Source organism: Amblyomma maculatum, chromosome 9 (assembly GCF_055883805.1).
Source record: "Amblyomma maculatum isolate TAMU_Amacu chromosome 9, ASM5588380v1, whole genome shotgun sequence".
NCBI lineage: Eukaryota > Metazoa > Arthropoda > Arachnida > Ixodida > Ixodidae > Amblyomma > Amblyomma maculatum.
This window is the reverse complement of record NC_139352.1, coordinates 12,973,342-12,997,881: the sequence shown is the minus strand read 5'-3', so window position 1 is coordinate 12,997,881 and position 24,540 is coordinate 12,973,342. Positions and strand designations below refer to the sequence as shown.

Genomic DNA, 24,540 nt, shown 5'->3' with positions numbered 1-24,540 from the left:
ACGCGTCGAATACATGATATGAAATGCCCCCGCCAGCCATACACAAGCGCAAACTCGATGTGTGCCTTTGTTCGTGTTTTTTGTATTACTCTTTTACATGGAACCAACGAATGTAACTGAGGCAGTTTATTTTATATTTTAGCTCATCGTACCTCATAATTCATAACTGTCTTATTGTATTTATAAAGGTGCTACCAAATTGTTGCCATAACGAAATCGAGCTGGCAGGGCGGAACACAGGATGTGGTAGAGTCATGCTAGAGTCATCATTTCTGCGGATTTTCCGCAAGAGAAAAATAAAACTGTACGCCTGCAATTCACGTATCAGTAAAACTACAACTTAGGTGATATTAAAGACGCCAATTTTCATTCTGTACGATCGAAGGGGGCCACCACAGGAAGGTTTTTCCGCGCCGGGCAGCACATAACGCGCCCCCAGCAACAGCGGAGCAGAGACCAAGGGCCGCTGTTTATTCCAAGGAGCCTCCCTCCGCTCGGTCAGCCGGGGAGCACGCAGTTCAGCAGCCGCCGCGCACGTGCCCAAATACACCCCGGGCACGCGGCGATCACGTGCATGGTGAGTCCCCATTGGTCAGATCTGACGAGCCCTCGGCCCGTCATTGGCCGAGCCAAGGCGCGGCCCCCCAAGCTCGGCCTTAGAAAAGGGCTTCTCGACGCGCCGGCCGCTTTTTCTCTCTGCAAAACCCCTGCGTGCAAGATCGTTCTCCAACGTTGTGCGTGGCCGAGAGAACATTTTTCGTACTCTAGTGCGACCGGGCAAGACGCTTTCCATGACACGTTTCGTGCAAACGCCTCCACCGCACGAAGACTCTGTAAGTACAGACTGCAACCCACGGCGACTGCCGGCCGTCCGTCATTTTTTGGGCGCTGTTATCTGTCCTGCGCACACCCGAACTTGTGCTATTCCTTCGGTGGCCTAAAAACTTTGCGGGCGGGGGACTTTTCTTTCTGGAAACGCGAAGTAGTGCGCGCGCTGACTGGTGCAAATAAAAAGCCGCCCCCGTACGGTGGGCGCCAATCTCGTACAACACTGGCTCTCGGCGTGTCTTCCATCCCCTGGCGTTTTATCCGTTTTTGTCCCGTGTCCGTTTTGTCCCCAGTCTATTCGGACCGGCACAAAGGTAAGAGAAAATGGGCCACGGCGCCGAGCATCACCGCAGTCAGCCACCGACCGAGCCAGTCAGCTGATGATCAGACTCTCCCGGAAATGCCACTGCAGGAACCACTTCCGCGTTGCACGTCGCCCGTATAGAGAACCCGATGGTGTGCGCACTATATTTTCTTGACTAGAGTGCGTGCTTTGTACTCTGTTTGCCTCGTTGGGTCCGCCAGAGTAATCTGGGGGCCGAGAACGCCCTATCCGGGGTCGTTCTAACGATAAGAGCTGGCGCTTTGTTGCTTTTACTTTTCAGCTAGTCTGTCGCCACGATGCGATGAGCAGACGACATGCCATGCGATAACGGCTGCAATGCGCCCTCTGAAAAGATAATGGTTGAACGGGACGTAGATAATGACGCGTGAATAATGGCCATATTCTCAATTTGAGCAGATTGTAGCTTGTACCGGTTTAGGGCCTCCTAGCGGGGCGCGCAAGCAACTCAACTATTTCAGCGAATGTTTTTTTAACTCAGTGGGTCTAAGTTCTTGTTTCGATATAAGCGTGCAAGATAACTCCTTAGTCTGTAACGGATTAAATGTGTGCTTTCAGTGTCAAGTTTCAGTAATGTCACTGCAAATTTCACCTTAAAATTGTTTTCACGTGAGAGCTTAATATTCCTTCTCAGCTACATAGAATAATTCCATTCCGCTGCCGTGAAAGAACCTCCCAATACAGGCATTGTTCGCACGAAACTTGCAACAAGTCTCTAGGGAGAGAGTTGTGTACATTAAAATTGTTACCCACTGTAGAGGCAATAGAGTTCCGAAAATGTTACAATCTGCTCTCACAAAAATTAAATTTTACGCCATGGTGAAATATTAGTGTACTGACAGGTGCCCATTTGTGAATTATGTACATGTTCAGTAAATTTTCAAGAGTGGTATGGTAAAAGAAATGTGAAGCTTCCAACAACTTTGAACACGGTTGTAAACATGTTTTGAATGCAAAAGCATGAAATGTATGCCAACATCTGTTTGCTTCAGTAAAAATACTCTATTCAATGAGGCAGCTTTGCTTTCTCGTCGCCATTGTCGTAGTTAGTTTCTGTGATGTGAAGCTTTATACAAACACTGCATCATAAAAATGTTGCACAGAGCCCTGAAATGGCATTTCTTAGTGTGCAACTCTTCTTTTGGCTCTTTGAGAAATAAACTGCTTTTCTTACACTTGCGAACACCAGAGAGAACTGCGGTGTGAAAATATTCCCATGAATGTAGCGCTTTTGCAATGGTTCATATTGGTATGATACTTGGTTTTTTGAGTTTGTTCAAAACCATGTGACTTGTGGATGTTATGCTGCTTTTATTTGGACAAGATGACTGCCAACCATGCATAAATTATTGCATTTTTATTTGCAGCTGTTTTTTGGCCTATTTCTTTGTGGTGGCTAATGCTGATGGAAAGGAATCTGATTAAACAAGGTGTCAAACCAGATCATACATAAAGATGATATTGATTATCTGAAAAGCTGCCTAGCTCTGGCTTTTTCTGTACCAGTCATCCTTTTCTTCCTGCCTTATCACAGCCTCAGATAAGCGCAAGTGACCGAGATCCAGTTCCCATGGTCCTAAAGTTGAAGTCCAAGGCAGTGTGGACAGTTGTCTTCTTTTTTTACGCCAGTAGGTGGGCATTAAAGATGAATGTGGCCTTCGGCCTTACCAAGAGGGTGGGGTGTCCGGTTCTGGATTGTATGTGTGTGTGTGCCGCGCATTCCAGGTACAGCATGGTGCTCAGACAGTGAGCGACCATGGGTGTCTTTCAGATGGACAGCACAAGCAGCAGCAGCGGCAGCCACATCGTACACCTGGCGCGCGCCGACTATTTCGCAGTGGAGACACTGCTCTCCATGAGCGGCCGCAGCAACAAGGAGGCTTCTGGGATGCCTCCACCAACTAGCGACCTCACGCCACCTAACTCAGAAGACGAGCAAGAAGAGCAGACACCTGTTCAACGCCAGCTACAACCCGCCCCTGGCTCGTCGGAGCTGGCCAGGGTACGCTACAACCACCTCTCCCTCATCCTTCCCCATGAGACTCTCCTCCACTTGGCTGCTGCAAGCGAAACAATCTGCGGCAATGCAGCAGCGGTGGTGTGTCATGCCGAAGGTGCACTCATCCATCACACACATAGGCTTGAGTAGTCTGCTTCATCAGTTCTGTGCATTGCCACAGATGGTGCAGCCCTGGTAAATCTATGACTGTAGATTAAGAGTAATGGTTTACTGCTCTACAAGTGTGGAAGGATTTTGCACAATTTTCCTAGCTTCCAGTAACACTATTGGAACTTTAGCTTTGATAGCGTATTGCAGTCATTTATGTAGGCAGAAAAGCCAGCAACTTGGTGACCTAAGCGAAAGGAGCATTATTCTGCTAAGAGATGGATTTGATATAATTTATCACGCATGCATTATAGGGTTTCTAGAAAGTACTTGCTAATGCAGACAAGCTTGCTTGAACTTCCAGTTTGGCCTTCAATAGTGACCAAAAGAAAGTTTATTGCTGCTGTGTTCATAGGTGGCTCCCTCTTGATCTTGAAAATTATTCAATGTGCACTTTTAGTACGGTTAGCATAGTTCTGAGAATTCACACTACGGTAGCCAGTCAATGTTAACGGTCTCTGCTTTAATGGTTGTAACATCCTTTTCAGGCATCTGCTATCAATGGACTAAAAAAAAAACATATTTGTGCCTATGTAGCATATCTGAAGTCTCCAGAAGGCTTGTTCAGATATCTTGTAACCTTCAAAATATTGAAACACTGAACTGAATATTATCAGGGAAACACTCAAGAGACTGGAAGAGTTTGAAGATTCACATGATGCAAGAAAAGGAAAAAAAAGGAGGCTGGATTTAGTACTGGCAGCAAACATTTCTCATCAGGAAAATGTCAGAAAGTGCTATCAGGGCCACTATTTGTGAAGTATTTTGCTTGTATTGGTATTTCACAGCACTGTTTGCTGAGTTCGCTAGGTTGGCTCATAGCAGATGAAATTAATCTCTGATGAGATAGTGGCAGCCATTGGACATACACACAAAAAACATACGTTCAAGCACTTTAAAGAATGTGCAGAGCTGTATTCTAGGAGAGTATATGTAAACTCTCAACACTGTGCGATGTCAGTGCATGTTAGACCTCCAGGTGGTCGAAATTTCTGGAGTCCTACACTACGGCATCTCTCGTAGCCTGAGTTGCTTTGGGACGTTAAACCCCACAACCCATACCAACATTTCTAGAGTCCACTGAACTGGCAAAGCATAAATATAATTTACCATATCTTTGGCAACCAGCTGGCAAGAAATCTCCACTGGTCATGTGTTGCCTTGAACCAAATTGTTGCCTGCACGTGATGCAATGTTTCTTAGTCATATTCAAGACATGCTGTTCAGTATGGCACTCCGACTTGGCACAAAATTGCAAGAATGGCCAGTGGTCAGCACAGTGTAGAATAAAAGCTGGGCACACACAGCGTTAATTATATTTATATGGAACATTGCCAAAGTTGCAGCTGCACTTTCCCGGATAAGTGGAATAACAGAGACAGATGAATGAACAGACGAAGTTACTATTTGCATATTCTTTTTCCGACCCAAAAAGGGAGCCCAGAAATGAGTTGACAGTTGATGATGCACATCTTGCAACTATCAATAACAAAGTCACGTTGGGGAGAGTGTTTCGGAGACAAGCGGCTTTTGTTCTACTAGAACACAGCACATCTTGGGGAATTGAGGTAGCAGCGCTACCATGAGTCGATTTTCGCATTTTCTGGGCTTCATTTTCAGTTTAGCTTTACAGTCATGAGAAAAAAAAGTACAAGTGACGAAGCACTGGAATGATAACACTTGGCACTGCAGTGACAAATGAGCTGGTAACGAGAGCACTATGTCATTGCTCAATGTCAGAGTGGTTCAGCCAACTGTTGAGGCTCAGCAATATTTTTACATCACTCTCCCTTTTCTTTCTTTTCGTAATCCAATTGCTCCCATGGGAGACTGTTCAACTTTGAGATAGCTTCTGGCTTTTGTTTGTTTCGCATTTATTTTTATGAGCATTGGCTTCAGCCACACCAAGGAATGATTACTATGGTACAAAAGGGAATAAACGCCTGAATTAGTGCGGTAGCAAGCAAATAAAACCAGCGATATCGTTCACCATGCACAGGCTTTAAATTTGCACGAGAGCCCTATGGCACCTCAAACACTAGGACAGTGGTGTGCTTGCCAAAGGTTTATCCATCCCCCACCCCTGCTTTGGCTGCCAGTCAATGGAGGCTAATATTTTTTTACTCGGACTGTACCTTTTGAACCTTCCACCGTTTTTGAGCATGCTCTAAAATTTCCAAATCTGCATTTCTTCTCGAAAGCCAATATTAAAAAATTATCTAATTGAAATAGTCTCTACTAACCTCTCGGGTTATAAAGAAAAATTGCTGCACACTAGGCCACACATCTCTCTGACTGTTTCACTTTTTTAGACACTGTTTTCCAGAATTTTTTTCAACATAGACTACATTCAGGGAAGCACCTGGCACACTTTGCTAGCTGTAGTAAAATAAAAGTAGTGATGAACCAACCAGTCCAAATTCATGGCCTTTATATAAAGTCCACGTTGCATGAAATCTTAAGTCAGCCCATTCTTTTTCCATTCTTGCACCTCTCGTACTTGTAACAAGGGGCAGTTAGTTATACATCTTGCCCAGTAGAATCTGTTTTGCACATCTTCCTTCTGCAAGGCCCAAAAACAAAAAAAAATATGGTGTTCAACTTGCATGTGTCTGTACTCAGTACGAAACAGTTCTGCTGAAAAAAATCCCACATATGTGTTGTGCTTAGCAGAGAGATTGTCGCTGCACAGTTCTTGCAATTAGTTTCCATCTATTGGCAGTAAGAGCTGAAGCTAAAGCAATCCGAATGGAAATGCAGGACAGAAAACCATAGCAGAGACCTTCCAGGTTTGACAAGCACACTGGGAACAATGCCCATGAGGAGAGTACCTGTTTGCATGGGGCACAAAAAACTCTCAAGCCATTGCTGCATTATTTTGACATAAAGCAATTTCATGCAATCATTTTAATCCTTCAACATTACTAAGTGGGCTTCAGTGCCCTACAACAATGCTCTGGAGTAAGATTGAAATCTAGTAGCAAAGGGTGGCTAAGGCAGCTATGGCAGCATTTAAGGGAAGAATGAATGCAGGAGGTTGGCTTCTGGTTGTGCACAAATGCAGGACCGGGGTTTCTAATGAGGCAAGGGTGCCAGGCTTGCTTTGCAAGTTAGACGAATTGCCTAGGTGAGGGTCAAATGCCAATTTTATGGTGAGAGGGTATCCGGGGCTGGTGGTTCAGCTGTCTCATACTAAGGTGGAAGATTTGTAAAGGTTCCCAGTATTGACAAGTTACTGTGCCTTACTGGTTAACAGGGTCATAAATGACCGCTTTTATGCACTGACAAGAGTAGTAACTGAATTTAGTTTATAGTAAATGCTCTTCGTGCCCGAGTGTAGTTTTGTGTATTTGTAGTATATGCTGCATAGATGGCTCAGTCTAAAGTTCTGGGAAATTCCCTAAGGAGGAATAGATTTGTAATGAGGGAATGGTTACACTCAGTGGCATCCATCTAAGCATAGTCATATGTCTACAAAGAAAAGCAATACAGCTTTTGCAGACACTTTGTAGTTAGACAAAAATTCTTCCTAGTCTTGGGTACAAACCTGGGATCATTGCCTGTCCAGGACAGTCACTGTACCAACAGAGCTAACCAGGAAGGCTACCAGGTGGTAGGGTGAGAGTGAATTGATTAATAACTGGGACCCCCAGTTTAAAAATGACAAGAATCCACCAAGGTGGAGTATATTTGCTATACTAGAGTGATTACTCATTGGCATCCACCTAAGTTAAGACATGACTACAGAGGAAAGCTATACAGCTTTCTCTGCAATATGACTGTGCTTAAGTGGATGCCAACAAGTTATAACTCCCTTATTAAAGATAGGTGTATCAGTGGGATAAATACTACATGAAGCTGTAAAGGTGCTTTTGCACACACAAATGTGCTTGGTGCTATGCAAGGAAACTGCTCATTGTCATCGGCAGTAAAGTTCCTTCTGAGTATGGAGTCAAACTACTGCCAATGTATTCAGGAAACCTGCACAAATCACGCGAAACTGACATTGCAGTCAGTTGCTTACAGAACTATAGTTTTGTCGCATGGCCCATGTATTGTACTGCATTGCCTGACTGTACACCGACCAGTTTCAGCACATAGCTGTCAGCCTGCAGCACTAGTTCCAAAGTTCCTTTTTCTTTTTTCCGCCAACAGCTCCTTCTGTCAGACAGCCCAGTCAACTCCTCAAGCAGCCATCGAACCTGCACCCCCGTCTCTGTGATCGTCCGCGCTCCACCCAGAGCTAGCCCGCCTCCTCCATCACCACCACAGCAACCCGTCCTGCCTCAGGCCACCATTGTTCGTCCAGAGCCCGCTCGGCCCGTGGTCGCCATCGCTCCAAAGCCGCCCGCAGCTCTGCTGCCCGTGATGCACACCACTGGTGAAGAAGCGGCGCTCGTGCAGACCGCGCTGCTGCCTGTTGGCGCCGTTCAGCTGCTCGTGGCCAGGCCCGTCCAGGCAGCACTGCTGGTGAATGCCGCTCCGGCGCCTGTCGTGCCCGAGGAGCGCAGGCGCTCCTACGTGTGCAACTATGCGGGCTGTGGCAAGACATACTTCAAGAGCTCACACCTAAAGGCGCATGTACGCACGCACACGGGTGAGCGGCCGTTTGGCTGCCAGTGGGCAGGCTGCGGCCGCCGCTTCTCACGCTCCGACGAACTGTCGCGCCACCGACGCACGCATACGGGCGAGAAGCGCTTCTGCTGCCAGCTGTGCAACCGGCGATTCATGCGCAGTGACCATCTAGCCAAGCACGTCAAGCGGCACGGCAGCAGCCGCCGGGTTGCGCTGTGGCCGCCGGCCCGCTAGGTGGCGCCACCTGCTCGTCCTTCCATTCCCGCTTGCGCGGGACCATTCGTCACAGACTGCGCCAGTTCGTGACCGAACTTTGAGTGTGTGATGCACCAAGCTTGAGAAGAGTTTGAGGACCACTGCATACGTGCCGCTCACAACGCCAATGAAGGCGGTTGTGGGAGAGATGAGAACTAGGGACAGTCTCGTCTCTGGCTTGAAACCCCAGAGTTTAGAACATCCACTGTGCCAAAACAGCCTGCGATGCCTGCACGCATGCGCACACATAGAAAGAAACCCCGTGATGCTGGCGAGGCACAGGCGGGAGAAGGTGGAGACGCATACTTTCCTGCCTCCAGCAAAGAAAACAGGCTTTGAATGCTAACATGCTTCTGCTGTTTAAAGCCCAGGTGGCTGAGACAGCACTGTTCATTTTGTATATACATGTACAGAGGCATTTTCTGGCAACTGTTATTTATGAATAAATGCCAAAGGGTGCAGGTCCCCCTTTGTGTTCCATTGCAAGCACAACACTCTTTCTTCGAAATTGGTAAAAGGTAAGCCATATTGCAGCAGAGAATAAAAAGAAAGTACTCTGACAGCCTACTTACTGACTGATCGCTTAAGATCATTATTATATAAGGTCACTGCCTTGGAGGTTATTGAAAACAGCAACTAAAGTCTGACTTGCTGCAAAGCCAAGTGCAACAAATGCCCATGGAGTGTAATGGAGTGATTATATGATGTGCCAGATGTGTCTTTACCCTGTAAGAGAAAAGTGATTTTGCCCTTTCGACCATTTCTGCAGTAATTTGTAAAGCAATCTGTGCAGCACATCCCAATGGGACTACAAAGTCCCATTGTTGCTTCTTAGAATGCCTACTTGCCTAAAGTATGTAATACTTTGCAGAAGCATAAAATGAAGCTGCAATGCTTCTCGCAGAACTTGCCAACAGTAATAAAAATTAAGGTGTTAAGTGTGGAAAGAACTATATTTAAAGACAGTTGCTCAAGTTCTAGGCAGATTCTCAGAACAACAGAGGTGCCATTACATTGCACAGGAACTCTTGGTTCATACCGAACAGCACAAGTTGCTTCTACCACACTGTTAGTAAAACAACTCCTGTCAAACCACTTTAGACGTGCAGGGACAGCATAAAAAAATTTGCAGGATCCTCGCTGAAAGTATAACGTCAACAGCTGGAAAATTAACATTATTACATGGTTTATGCTTGCTTGAGTGCACTTCCGATATAACCTCGAAGTGTGTTATGGACACTCTTCATATTCCATTGACTTCTCCACATTCCACTTTGTCCTCACAATAGGATCAGTTAACCGAGGGTATTTGAAAACACGTCACTTGACAAGTGTACAAGACAGTCTCAGAGGAACCATGCTGACATGATCTACTCCCTAAATACTCATTTTTCCTGCTACTCCCCTACATGGGAGTGCAGCACCGAGGTGAAGCCAGCTTAATTGTGAAAGGGACCCATTTGTCATCGGTTAGTTGGCACAGCATCAAAAATAGTCGCATAGAATGCAGAAAGGCACTGTCGGCTAGATGGTGATGCACTGTCCGCATCAAATAGAATGTGAACAAGTGAAACATGGAAAGCTAACCTGGATAATTTTGCGGAGTACACTGAATACTAGTGTGCTTGGTGGAAAGACTGCTGCATTAAAGTTTCAATGGGTCCTGCCTGTGTTTTTTGTCAAGCAGGTAAAAACGTGTACTTGCATTTCCATTACAGTTATTCTCCTTGCATTTCATTTGATGCTGACAGTATCTGGGAAAAACAAAAGGGTGATGTGGAAAAATGACTTCAGTGTTGTGCTACTGCTTTAGGGTTGTGTTCTTCAGCACAGCCACATGATGCAGCAGGCTTTGTGAAGTGCTTCATGCACTTCCGGTTCACTATCAAACAGCTGTGGTGGTGAACACTGGTAAAGACAAACAAGGACACCCAGAAGCCCGCCAAAGATGTTAGAGAAGCAGACCTGAAGCTGCAATCACATCTTTTCCATTCCCAAAGAGATGCTTGGCAATATACTATTCATATCAACACTTTGCTGTACATACACTGGTCCAGAAACTACTGTCTCTTAAAGAAGTAAAATTCTTTTGTTTCATTAACTGCTTTAAATGACCTTGTGATGTGGAAGACTTAACCGATGGTGGTGCACTGGGAAGTAAGAGCTCTCACCACACTCCAGCCTCAACATTTCAGGACATGAGAAAGAAGTACCTTAGCACTTGCCTCCACTGTTCCAGGGAGCTTATGGACCAAGGGAGGAGCATGTGTGGAAGCTTTGCACCTAAATTCTTTCTTGTGCCCACAGCTTAGTAATGCATGCAGAGGAAGACTGATTCTCTGTGAAAAGGTCTAAATGCTAATACATAATTACTCAATACAGGTGTGATACCTTCCCCGAGTTCTAATCTGTGCTAAGATTAGCAGCTAATGAGATGAGATTTGATGTGTTTGACCAAACATCTTGCAATAGGTCATGCAGAAGAGTTACATGAGCATTGTTCAGGCTTAAGGTGAGTGTATTATCGAAGGCACGAGCATTAGACATCTGTAAGGGTTCTATGCAGCTTGGGAAATGTAAAAGCAAAGTGAAAACGACAAGAACAGTGACAAGTGTACTTTCAAACTGAGTTGCTCTCGCCAATGGCAACAGTAAAGACCACATCAATAACGGGACGTTGAGGATAGACAGAAGTTGGTCCGTATGGATAGGGCTCACTCTTGTAATTAGAAAAAGGTCCATGCTCACTGAAAATGAAGCTTATCCAAGCTAGAAAACGCAGAAAAAAATACAGCTGCCAGCTTCATTGACCAATTTTGCAATTGAAATGCACCCACTGGTACCACTTCTGACTTCAGATCACAGAGGATATGCAACATCACAGAGGATATGCAACATCACCATTCATTTCAACACTTCACATTAGTGGCAATCTATGCCTTTTACTTGAATCAACTGCTGGGAAATATTTTAAAAGCAATAAAGTCTTAAAGAAAAGTGCATCTGTTGCTGCTGTACAACTGTCAACATATCCAGAAAGACCTAAAAATCAATTTTTGACAACAGCAATATAGATGTATACCACTATTCTTAGTGTCTCCATGAGTAGGAGCATTTTGCCTATCACAACAATGCCACACGTTTCTTCATCGCATTAAGCCACTTGTGCATATCATGGTGCTAGTAGTCCATGTGCCAGACTGCAATTACATATACAAGGAACTGACTGACTCCTGTACATATAAAAAAAAAAAAATGCAGCAATCTATACAATCTATCAGACATCTTGAGGCACTTTGGGACCTGAACTAAACATCCAGTGTTCGAATGCTGTGGTCAGAAGGCGTTAATGCTTCCATCATGTGACGAATTATAAAAGTATAGAAGCGTTTGTAAACCTGGCTGTGTCTGCCTCTTAAGCAGAGGAGGAGGTGAAAGAAGCAAACAGCTATTGACACTAAACAAGGCATAGGGGATATTTCTACATGCTCACCAATATGAAATGATGTAATCATAAAGATGATTTATTAAAAATTATTAAAAAAAAAGCCACATGCTGCCAGTGAAATTCAAAGCCAGAAATTCTAAATTCTGCATCTCATGCTTTTCCAGCTGCACCATGGTGACGGCTGTTCCCTGTCCTGCTTTCTCAGCTGTTTATGTTCCGTTTAACCCATCCTTGAAAGTCTTCACTAGTGCCGCCCTCGTCCATAGCAGTGGGTGTGGAACATGTTATTTGCTGTAACACAGGACATTCCACATATGCCACTGTGGAGAAGGGTGGCGCTGGTGAACATGCTCTAGGATGGGTTGTAAGCAACATAAATATCTAAACAGAAGACCGAATAGCCGTAGCCATAGCTCAGCTGGGAAGGCAACGAACACGCAATTGTTGCGGTTATTTTTCTTCTACTTTTTAATGAATCGCCTGCACAATTACACAATTAATTTGCATGATCAACACTCAAATGGTGCTTTCTAGCCATCAGTGGTTCTTTGCTCTTTTCATATGTATCTCATAACTAGCCTTTCACTTTTCTCTGCACTTATTTGCTCATTGAGAGATGTTGATTACGCAATGGAAAACAGCATGATTTTACAAAAGTTATCAACTTATTCGTGCACGACAATGCACCTTCAAGCATACTGCAGTGGGCTTGTCTCTTACTTTATCAAATGCTACAGCATGTTCACGAATGGGTATACTATATAAATTTTGTGTCTCCCTCAGTGGACTCGTACCGTCCTCTAGCCATGCCCATGTTGAGCAGTGTCATTTTTGCTTTCAGACCAAGATGGAAAGTTTTCGAGGATAACAGCCACTATAGGTCTACTGCAAAATTCCTGTATGGCTGGGCAGTTCTGATATTTTTCCATACTCACATTTTCAGAATGTTTTTCTGGCACCAATGAGCCGAAATATGACCTCTCAATGAAGCTGAAATATTCACCAACTGTCTGAAGCAGTAAAAGCGGCTGAGGCACTCACCTTTAGCAAAAGCTTCAGAGCTACAACTGTACCTCTGGAGTTTTTGCATCAGAGGTATGCATAACAATTATGGATAGCTTGAACCTTGCCGTGGTAGTAAGTGTCATTTTTACATTTAAAAGCAGGACATTAAAAATTTACTGCAGAGGTTTCACGTGGCTGAGCTTAGCATAATGCGCAAAAACACTAGTTTGGCATATTTTGTCTTGGTAGATGGCAGATGCAATTGACATCGTTATCTTCCCACCATCACCTGTCAGATGCACACTCCTGAGGAGGAACATGATGCATGTTGCCCAAGTTGTCAAAAACACCATAGATATAAAGGCCTGCTTTAACCATGCCGTACAAATGTGTCTGCATGACCTAAGGGAGCGCGTCGGAATCACAGGGTCCTGGAATGCTGGATTCTAATCACACCCTTCCATCTCAATAGCCAAAGCAGAGTTGATAGCACTTGCCAGTTTACCAACATAGGAAAGGGTTAGCTGATTAGGCCTAAGTAGTGCTTTCATACTGAAATCATATGTGCTACAAAACTTTCTAACTATCATTAATATGCGCAGTTACATATTTCTGCTCATTCGCAAAAATATTTTAACACTACTGATGGTGACAAGGTATTTTGTGGCAGAAGAGAAGAAAAGAGTAAGAAGAAGCGGTGGTGTGTTTTGGAGCTAGTAGGCCTCACCTTGTTCCGCTACCACCTGCATTGTAAATAACACCCCTTTACTATTTTATAGTAACACTATCTAAATCAGAACTGTTTTCTTTTTTTGCTGCCCTTAGGTACAGCTTCTACACAATTGTGGTGATGACTAATATGCCTTGAAGCCAAGAGCAACTCTTCCAGAACTCGTTTGCCTCCAAGACTGCTAATGTGAAAGCCCCATCTGCTGTTCTGGTAGTTGTCCACTGAGAAAAAAAAAAAAAGTTGCCCAACTGAGGGCATTCTGGTACTGACATGTGCCTCACTATCATGCTGGTGCACCACCACATCTGCTTCTGCTGCTTCAGCCAAATGGTCAGTGCTTCACAGGATTGAAAGTAGAATGAGAACCTTGTTAATCTGGATTCTAAAGCTGCATGTGCCATGTTCTGCACTGCATTGGAAAAACAAACAAAAGCAAAGTTGCATTGCCAGATGGGAGAGGGTGGGCTGGGACAAAAATGCAATAAGCGAAATGTAGATGTCTACACTCATTTCAGTACCTTTGACATGAAGCTGATGCCGCTGTAGACTGGCAATAACAGCGTGGTTCTCATTACGAAATGAAAGCATGCACAACTACTGCAAGAATTTATAGCTGCCTATATAAAATTTTCACAGTACTTCCTGGCATTTAAAGTGACAGTCTATTGAGTATTTGCACTGAAATGTAAACTATAAATACACACACACAATGTCTCCACATGTGCACAGAGCTCACCAGTCAAAAGCACAGGGGAGGAGGAAGGAGTTCAACGCAGGCGCTCACCACAAGCCACAACCATCAAAGCTGAGTCTCTGGTCCGTGTGGACGTCCCAAAAATGTCCGGCAAGTGCGAAACCGCGCCGAGGCATCCTCGTCGGCCGAGTCCACATCACCGTCACTGGAGTTGCTTTCGCGGAACGTAAAAGGCCGCTGGGTCCACCGGACTTCCCGAGGCTGTGGTGGCACTCGAAGGCTGCCCACGGCTCGCTCTGGATCCAGCCGCTGCGGGCAGAGCAGGATCTCGGGTGAACCGCCAAGTAGGGAGCGGTAGCAGAATTGTGGAGGGCTGCGTAGCCACGGCTGTTTCTTGGAGCGTGGAATAGGCTGCCGCGGTGCTGGTCCCTGCATGATAATGAACAAATATTGAAGTACCTGAGCTGAGTGGTAAGGAATATGACTAGCAAGCAGTAGAGTGCAAGAGAACACACGGATGGAAAAGAACATAGGAACATATTGGTATACTGCTGAACTCCCCAAATTGGACATATACAAAGTGTGCCCTGCAATGCTGTTTGTCTGACCTGGCCTCAGCGTTTAGCAGCATACCCGTCTTAAAGGAGCATAGACACTTCCTTTTTGAATTCGTGCTTTATCTTCTGTAATGATATGTAAGACATTACTGTACATGAAGCACCTCATGATATTCGCCTACGTCCACTTAGCAATTTATATTCCATTTCTTTTCTCATCGGTTTCGATTTTAACAGTCGAGCGATGACTGTGAGGGATGAATAAAACAGCGAAATAATAGTTCCTGTGTCATTTTAATCAGCCAGAACACTAAAGCCAGCCTGCATCAATGACAGGAATTAAAACACGCGAAGAGTCAGTGATTATATCGCTGTTTTTTCATGCCGCACGTGACCATAACCTTGACTGTGACATTACAGCCATCTCTCGGCTGCTGAAACCAAAACTGGCGAGAAAAAAAAATTCAATTAAAAATTACTTAGCGGTCGTAGGAAAAAAACCACATGGTAATCCTTATAAAAAAATGTCCTACGCATCATTAACAAAAATAAAAATGCCAATAAATTTGCCATCTATAGTCCTTTAATTAAACAAACAAATAAGCCAATCAATCAACATGCCTGTTTTCTTTAATAAATCTGCACTCTACTCTATGCTGCAGGAATATAAAGGTATACAGGCCACCATCGAAGAGCCCTTGTGACAGCTTTCCTAGTAACTCATCCTTTAGTAGTCGGCTAAGAAAGTGCTCCATACACTGCAGCATGCTACAGAATGAGTCATCTACTTCTAGTTATGTACAATCGCACAATTTTTTTTTTGTACTTACATTTTACCAAAGATTTTTACATTTTACATTTTTTAGATTTTACCTTTTACCAAAGACAGGAATTGGATGTTGGAAATAATGCGCTTCAATTAGTATAATTTGGACTGACAACAGAATGGCAGACATAGGAAAATGAACAAAGACCGTGGAATCAAAGTAAGGACTTCCAAAGGGAATGAAAATAAAGGTGATGATGATGAAAGACAGGCGAGATGGATTAAGTGTGGAAGGTGTTGCAGGAGATTACTCTCACAGCCGTGGCCTATAATATGAATGCTGCGCACTTATCAGAAGGAAGGTCTGCCTACCAAATAAAAGTGTTTTGTTATTGTGAGCAAAATGTGGGCTTCACACAGAGTGCTTGCACATGAAATGATGCAGTTATCTATGAGACGCAAAAAGAGGCTGCACAATAAGTAAACAGCATGATGAAGGCATTGTTTACTGAGATCAAATGCCATTTTTTTACTCAACCTTACATACCGCGTGCCATGTGCTGATGCTTTACAAAAATGCAGTTATTTCTTTTAGACACCAGTGTGCTTGGACAAAATATTTTCAGAAACCATACTTTGCGCGCTGCTTTGTGCAGTATTTCAGTCAGCACGAGTGCTCGAAATGCACATACAATAGGAATGGAATGGTACTTAAGTTTACCGGCCAACCTACTATCTTCTTTTCTTTTCTTTTTTTTTTTTTTTTTACTTTTTCAAGCACACGAAAATGCCATGTTCAGTGACAGTGATGTCTGTGCCATTAGAACATAGTTAACTATGAACGCAGGTTAACTTCCATTCCTCGCCGATGTGTCCCTTCAAACCAGCGGATAACAGCGGCTTTCTTTTAATAATCCCTGTACCATACCAACAAAGAAATGCAGCCTGCATCATCTTTGCGCTGTGCACTCGAGCACTGCTCATCAGTTCATAAAGAGTGACATGCAGGCATACCTGGCCATACTTTGATGCAAACATGGACTCTGGAACCTAGCAGGTATGGCAAGGCACTGCTTTTGGATGGAGGGCGCTACATTGCTCAAGCACTCTACTCAAGGATCATACAGACTGCATCTATGCAAAAGCATTACTGCACTATGCACAGCACGAAAAGATATTTCAGTGAAAAATGTAGGGGCACGAAAAAAGACACTCACCAAAGGATGAGATTCAGTTATGTGCAAAGCATATAAGATCAAGCACTGCCTCCTTGAGCTACTCTAGTGGTTTGCGACACTGTTACAGTCGAAGAATGGCGTTTTACGTACTTCTCTTCAAATAAATTCGCACAGGGTCACCGCGTCAAATCATTTCAAAAGCATCAGTGGGTGCACATAGCACAGTTTAGCCTAAACATTTATCTGTTGAAATGAGGGCTTAAGAAAGAGGTGATGGTTTCTTAGGCTCTAGAAATCCCAGCAAGAACTTGAAAATGGCAAGTGAACCTTGATTCGGAACCAGAAATATATGAGACAGCACAGTAAGTATGTGCTCCCCACTATTCTGCACCCTTATGTGTTGTCCCGTCAGTCAATGGCACCGGACAAATAAATGTTTACAAAATGAACAAACAAGGCTTGAACTAAGAAGCCAGAATGGCCAGGCTGCATAATTGAAAGTGCTTGACGATACACTGCACAAAGATGACACAGGAGTTACAAAAGCTTGTGCTGCGCTATTTAAAAAAAAAAAAAACTGAAAATAGAAGAAACGAACAGCATGATAAGTGGTTCGAGAAGTTCGCTGGAAGTTTAAGTATGCCTTTATGGGTGAGGTGCATTTCTGAAGAGTATGCGAAGAAAAATGGTCCGCCAGATATTTTAATTTCCAATTTCCTTCCATTACTTGCCTGTTGTATTGTAGGTGCCTTACATGCTTACACTGCTTATTCGTTAGTCCACCTGTGTTGCATATTCATCGACTACATTGCATCATTCCAAGAGAAGTGCGTGCAGCATATGTAATGACATGAGTGCAGACACAGATGATGCCGACTGCTAAGGCATGCACTGTCCTAGTCAATACACCGAGTGTTACACATACGTGCTGCAGCTGTTTTCACATGTGGCTGAACAAATTTAATGCACCATATATTGGTGTTCTTTTTTCCACATTACATGAACCTGCACAAGTAGGCAATAAACATAGTTTTCTCACAGAGCGCAAAGGTTCTAAAAGCTACTATGTGCGCCGCATATCTCAAACACATCACAAGGCACGGTAACACGTAGCCTCATCCCATTGTCATTTTGGTTAAACAGCAGCTTGCACCTCATATAGATACACAATGGAGTAGAGTACAGCCAAAGTTTAATTGGTTTTGTGACGATGCAATACAATCAGTTACAAATTAGAAATAAATTATGAGAATGTGTGCACCAACACAACAACTGTGACAAAGAAAGTAAGCAAGGGTAGAAAGCTAGAATGGAGAGTAGCACCAGCACATAATTACCCCATGATCCTTAGTACTGACTCCTGACATGCACCTCACCTATTTGCAACGAATGACCACCTCACTAATGTTGGCATTTAAACAGTGGGCACTCCATTTGCAACAGAATGCTGTTTGTTCCCTTTATATTTCAGACACCACAGAATGGCGGTCTACATGTCAGCAACAGCATTTGTCATGCAGAGGCATATTTGGCTGTTTGGAAGTTTGGCAAAGGGCTTTTGCATGTAAAACAAGATGTGAAGTTGGTCCTTGGAAAAGTGCATAAGTGCATACATGAAGTTTTTGTGAGCCTTGAGGGCCCACATTTTCCACAACACATTAGAAGGCTGTTCAGACCTTTACCTGCACTTCAGTTGACTGAGTGGTACATATATCTGTATTTGACCAACACCTGCATTTGACATGCGTGTGACAATAATTTTTGGCACCTGACAAAACTGAAAACAAAAAATGCGTAGGTGAATGAAAATCAGCTTAAAAATAACCTGCCATTATTATGCCACCTCAAACTTAAGCAGCATAATACTGATTCATCATGAGAAAAGTTAAATGCTTAGCCTATACCCACGTTTCTACAGGTGGCATGCACTGGCGCTCTTGTGGTGCCCAACTACGCCGCCGGCCGCCATGCTTGTGGTGCACGTAGCAGACGAATGCCTCCGATAGCATGCTTTCTTCCTCATGCGGCCTTTTGCAACTCGCAAACATGAGAGCATCAGCTGGCCGTCGCTGCGCGCGACAGCAACAAGAAACTAAGTCGCACGTAAACACAATTTCGGGTGGACCGCTGCGCCGCTCAAGCCGAGGACGAGAAACAGGTCAAACGACGCTGTGAACTGACTCGAAACGCAGATAATGGTCAGGGGCAGCAGCGCTTCCGTGAAATTGGAGAGTCGGAATTTGGAAGCCTTATTGTTACACTAGAAAAATATATTTTACACAAAGGTTGCTGCCCACTCGCAATTAATAGTAGCTCATCAGCACCAGAATGGGCTAAGTGCATGGTGGTGGCAATTTGGGCTGTGCGCCGTGCACGTCAACAAAAGCCGACATGCTAGTGTGTAGCCGATACTCAGTAGTCCGCGCATCATCCCAGTCATGTCTGTCTTTCGCGGTTGGCATTTGAAACACAGTGCACGTGCAGTGTAATGATCACGTTAAACTGGGGGTTGCCGAGCTAGGCAGCGAGCTTGCATTATGGCCCTGGCGCAAGCATAGATTCCCAGCATGTGTACAAGAGAGAAAAAAAAAAGCAATCGCCAGGGTGGCCACGACACTCCCGGCAAACAGCGCATGTCCCAAGGGCTCAATCAATTCAAGGTCTGAGACAGGCTGAGGTCACATATCTTATACATACAGCTTTTGGAAAAATTTAATAGATTTTATCTGGGATGCACCTCGTCCTAAACGTTCACAGGTAATCTCGAGGGTAAACTCTGAAGCGCTATGTCTAGGTCACATATGCAGAAGAGATCGAAATCAAGGGTCGCAGATACGTCATCTATAGCAATGCAAGAGCCCTGTAGACCCGCTGCAGAACCACATGCGGCTTTCTGGATTCATGAAACGGCTGTGGTCACTGTTGTCCGAGCTTTCTTTCCGAAATAGAGGGAAACCTAATCCCATGAACAACGTTCTTCGCAGCGCCCTTTTCGCGTACCTCGGCTCGAGCAGCGCAAACCAGATCATGTGCCCGCCTTAAGTGGCGTTTGTTCAAGACGCATTTTCATGCAGCTATCGAATGCGACAATTACAGGACCGATATCCGATGCCTACAGAGTCTAAATGACAACATGAATGCGGCACGCGAGCCACTGTAACATGACGAAAGCACGCTTTCGGAGCAGTACTGATAGTTCGTCTACTACGTGCACTGCAAAAATGGCCAGCGGCGGCGTAGTTCGCTGCCACGTGGGCTCAGTGTACAACTTTGGTGATGTTATACCTATTAGTTAAGAGACAAATTAAAGTGTTAGGCTACCAGTCAATTCATGATGCAAAGTAGAGCAGAGTGAAGGTCTCAGATTCCACCCTTCTGAGCCGAATGACAGTTGGCTGGCAAGTGCAAGATATCACCGTTTGTACTCCCAGCTACATGCTGTTAAACTATGATGCCATTCAAATACGGGTATTGAGTCAGCACAAATATAACTGCATATTTCCATTGGCCACTACATCACAGTTGCTGCTACTTTTGTTCTGAAGGGAAAAATATTTTGAAGTAAACGACTGAGATTGTGAACTTTTCATGCCATACAGCAGCAGGCACTAAGTCCAAAGTTCAGTGGCACAGCCTACTGAATGATCCACCATCTTCTAACTTATGTGGCAGGTCCTTATAGTGGCACAAACTTCGTGCACTACAACTAGATAGATAATGAGGAGTAATATGCACATACATATAGAATTTGTTAAACTCTTTTGCGAAAACTCAGATTTGCTCCGTGACCAAATATTCCGCAAAATTAAACGAATAAATGGAACAAAAATGCAAAGCTAAATAATGTTGCTTGATCAATTTTGTTCCTTGAACTTACACATGTAAATACAAAAGCTCATATAAAAGGAAAGTCCACTTATGCAATGTGTACACTGTAGTTATCATCAATCAATGGATACCTGTAGTGTTCCCCTTGGGGGCAACTTTCCCTGCTTCATCTCCTCCTCAATGGCCAAGAGGTCCTGAAGCTGCTGACGTCGCTTCTCCTGGAGCTTCTGCTGTATGTCGACTGCTGGTACCACGTTGCTGCCTACTGGGGCACGCTTCCAGAATGGCTGTGCTGGTGGTACAAATGATGAAGGCTTCTTGCGCTTTCGTTTCAGAGCAGCTGGATTCAGTCGGCAGTTGAACACGCCTGTGGGAGCTGCAGGAGCAGGTGCTCGAGGCGGAGGCACGAGCCTTCGAACATGACACCACCGGTAATAGAGCAGCATGAACCCTAGGCCCAGGAAGAATCCTCCCCACACAACAAACAGCACCAAGTCCTGCCCCCAGTGTGGGCCTGGCTTCAGGGCAAGCCAGACGGCCGTCAAAAGACTGTTCTCCAGAAGCATGGCCGTGTAGAAGGCTGCGCAGCGTGCTCTGCCCGGACGACCAGGGTCAGGCCGCAGGTTGACATAGCAAATAGTATGCACGTAGGCGAGTAAAGCCCAGTAAGCGAGACGGCGGGCGGGTGCTTCGCCACGGAAGAGCCGCGGGGGTGGGGATGCTAGCCAGACCAGCATCGCGAGCCAGTGCAAGAAAAGCACTGCTAACACCCAACGGCCATAGAGCGAGGCATAGAGAATCAGGGCACAAGCCCGTGCAGATACTGTTCCTAGCCTCCAGGCCAGCTGGCAAACCACGCCTAGCCAAGTGAGCACAAGTCGATGGAGCTGTCGGCGGCGGATGTTCTTGCTGAAGGAGGCAAGGGCCCAGCAGACGCTAAAAAGGGATAGCAATGCTGAGACACGGTCCAGGGGGGCAACCAAGCTTGGTGCTGGCTGTGCCCAAGCTAGGTGCAGCTGCAGCAGAAGCATTGGTGCCGCTTCACCAAAGCCATGGATGAGACGCAGCAGGCACAGGTCGGCCACCTCCTGCTTGACACGGCTTAGGTGAACTGGAAGGAGCAGCTTGAAGTAGCGCCACAAGACGCCTGCTTGGAAGGCATGCAGCAGCAACACACCTCCACGGCGCGCCTTGGTCTTGGTACCGCGCTGGAGGTACCAGTATAGTGACAGGCCTTGACTGACGAGGAGCGATCCCAGGATGCTTGTGAGGGCAACAGAGAACCAGACAAGCTGCTGACGCACAACCAGCAGGGTGTAAGCCACCATGACATCGAAGACAATGTCACAGAAGTAGGATGCCATGGAAATAATGTTGAAGAGGACATCGCACAGCGGTAGCAGCTCCTGGCCAGAAGGCTTGTGGGAAGCTTCTTGGTCTGCTGCAGTGGGCGTGCCCTCTGCAGTGCCCTCCTGGGGCGGCTGAGGTGATGGGGGAGCCAGGGCTCCAGAAGAGGTGCCAGATCTCGGCCTGGCATGCTGATCAGCACATGACTACCTGTGGGCCGCAGTAGCTGGTGTCTTGTGTGTTGAGGTCTGCGAGAACGCACAAGAACAATGGACTCAAGCAATGTTGACGCCCTTTCCTGGGATTACAAATATGCACCATGGGAAAAAATATGATATGCTTGTGCCCCTCAAAACGAGGCAAAACGAAAAAAGCATGAGGTGTGATTTGTAATGGTAACACTGCGAGACCCAATTAGTTCATAGGTTTGCAGAAAGTAGAGCAGTATGCTCCCTGCGCAAGTGCGCTATTTCAGGTCATCTTGGGGGAGATCTTGACACAAAATGGAAACATCGTGTCCCTCCGATATCGATCGCATTCTAAGGAACTAAAGCGCTCACATAACCCATCGGCGCAAACGTATAGCCACCAAAAAGGAAGGCATGCAAGCCACGTCACGACGACATCCTAAGACAACTCGAACCCGGACGCTGCCACATCGATTCAAATCTTCAAAACTTTTATTCATTTTTACTGAAAAACACTGTACGATGTGGCAGAGAAAGATGGGAGCACGGTGCAAGTGTGCCCATTCAATGGATTTTTCACAACATAACTCCTCCCGGTTAAGTTAATTTTCGACAGGGCTGCAAAAAATGTTTAAAACGAATAACGTTTATTTGTCCGGAGAAATAATATGCTGCCACAACAACTGCATAACACCATTCAGAACCGGCGTGCACACAACCAACGTTAAAGATAGACTGACTCCTAGCTTTGAAAAGCACGTTTCGCACGCTTTATGAAACGCAAGTGACGCGCTAGCCGGCTAAATGCGTGCAAATGCTCATTGAAAGAGAAACACGGGCGCGCGGCACGCAATGCTTCATGCGTGGCGCTGACGATGCTCCCACATTGTTAGGCGCTTTAAACGGGGCGCATTGAGCGATTTGTTTACATTCCGATCATACTTGCCAAGCTTCCGACATGTACGAAGCAGCCCCAAGCCCTGTACTTTGGGAGAAACGCAACTCCGGCAACACGACTCACCACTCATCGCTTCATGTGCACCAGGTTTCGCGTCTACAGGTCGATATTGTCAGCTGAAAATAGATCGCGAACCCTTGTCTTCAAGGATCAGCACACCGAAGGGCACAGCCATGGAGGGGCACCAGCAGAGAAAGCACTCACATCAAGGCATCAAACGCTTCTCGCTCCCCCACTTCCACTTCAAGGGAACAGGTTGTTGGAGAGAGCCCGTACTCCTCTCTTCTCTTCTCTTCTCGCACTCTCTCTCAATGCATCTCATGCTGGGTTTTCATTATTCTGACGTTCATGACGTTAAAATAAATTTGTACTGTGTTCTGCAACTTTATCGGAACCGTTTTGAAAATTTCTCCCGCTTCAACCAACGTTACTAGAACCATACCTCCGCGCGTAGAAACGCGCGCGAGGGTGATCTCGGAGGCCATGCTAGAACACTACTAGAACAAACCCAGTTTCACAGGATGGATGGATGGCTCTCCTCTTTGAAACAGGGTAGTAGCTCCGCCCCGAGAGGTGTCCTCGGCGGCTGTCGCGTGAACTAACGGCGCTGCAGCACGGCCGGTCTCGAGGGAGAGCGCGCTCCCCGGGACTATTGCGCACTGGAACAGACGACGCTTTCAGCGAGTTAAACGGCGATTGTTGCTGAAAGATCTCTGTGAACGCAACCTAAAGGTAACGTACACTCACTGTAAAGGGCGATTGTTGCTGAAAGATGTCTCTGAACGCAACCTAAAGGTAACATACACTCACTGAGGCAGGAAATGATTGTGGGAAAAGTAATTGCTTAGTGTAACTGTTGTCATACCGATTGTTACTTAAAGGTGTCTGTAAACGCAACCTAAAGGTAACATACACTCACTGAAGGCAGGATATAATTGCAGTGAAGACAATTGAAAAAAAAAATGATTCAGAAAAGAATAGAACACAGGAGTCGTACGCATGTTTAAGTGGCTTCAGTGAAGAGATGCGTAGTGTTAATCCATTGAGCCACCAAAACGACGGGAACGGTGGGCTTTAAATGTATTCTTATTTGTTTAGACAATATATCTACTATTTGTCGCTTGGTGGCGCTCCTCAGAGGAATCAGGCGCCAGAGCGTCGTCTGCGCGAGTGCTCCTACGGGATATGGTTTGCTAATAAGCCCCCGGGGACCGGCCGTGGCTGCAATTGACTCTTGCTTAAAGCGAACTTCGTTCAGCAGATCAGAATCCGCAAGGTCTCCTGTTCCATCTATGCAGATGACATATCCCTTTGGATCCGAGCTCCAAAGAGACGTATTCTCTCAGCTAGGAAGGCCATGCAACAGGCACTGGACGGCGTCCAGTACTTCCTAGCATCCAAGGGATTGACCCTCTCGGCTACCAAGTCTGAGGCCCTTGTCTACCATCCCAGAGGAGCAAGGAGTTCCCGCCGACTTGCAACTTTGCATATCGGAAGAACCCCCCTTCCATGAAGACGCCAGGTTAGATACCTAGGTCTCACAATTGATGACCGTCTCACCTGGATCCCTGCGGACAAAGCCCCCATTCCCCATCTGGACCGTGTAGGAAGAGCAGTCCAGAGTCTCCTCGTAAATGGCAATGGTTGCTCATCCACTTGGGCAATCAAGCTCT

At 45.6% G+C, this 24,540-nt stretch overlaps 2 protein-coding genes across 5 annotated transcripts; one reads left to right on the top strand and one right to left on the bottom strand.

Annotated features, from left to right (window-relative positions):
• The first annotated feature begins 663 nt into the window (after positions 1 to 663).
• On the top strand, positions 664 to 8,654 carry LOC146178346 (uncharacterized). Its single transcript, XM_084578170.1, has 3 exons — positions 664 to 833; positions 2,943 to 3,173; positions 7,494 to 8,654. Exons 1-3 carry the CDS (start codon positions 792 to 794, stop codon positions 8,145 to 8,147), a joined length of 927 nt encoding a protein of 308 aa, XP_084434296.1. The 5' UTR covers positions 664 to 791; the 3' UTR covers positions 8,148 to 8,654.
• Positions 5,494 to 23,445, bottom strand: LOC146178345 (XK-related protein 5-like). Of its 4 annotated transcripts, XM_084578165.1 has the most exons (4): positions 22,931 to 23,286; positions 20,506 to 21,969; positions 14,136 to 14,474; positions 5,494 to 5,901 (listed from the first exon to the last, which is right to left on the bottom strand). In XM_084578165.1, the coding sequence occupies exons 2-3, from the start codon at positions 21,736 to 21,738 to the stop codon at positions 14,151 to 14,153; spliced, it is 1,557 nt and encodes a 518-aa protein (XP_084434291.1). In that variant the 5' UTR covers positions 21,739 to 21,969; positions 22,931 to 23,286; the 3' UTR covers positions 5,494 to 5,901; positions 14,136 to 14,150. The 4 variants fall into 4 exon arrangements, with proteins under 4 accessions (XP_084434291.1, XP_084434293.1, XP_084434290.1 ...); XM_084578167.1 differs by lacking the exons at positions 5,494 to 5,901; positions 22,931 to 23,286 and adding an exon at positions 23,376 to 23,445 and having other exon boundaries at positions 9,103 to 14,474; XM_084578164.1 differs by lacking the exon at positions 5,494 to 5,901 and having other exon boundaries at positions 9,103 to 14,474; positions 22,931 to 23,284.
• Positions 23,446 to 24,540: the final 1,095 nt, after the last annotated feature.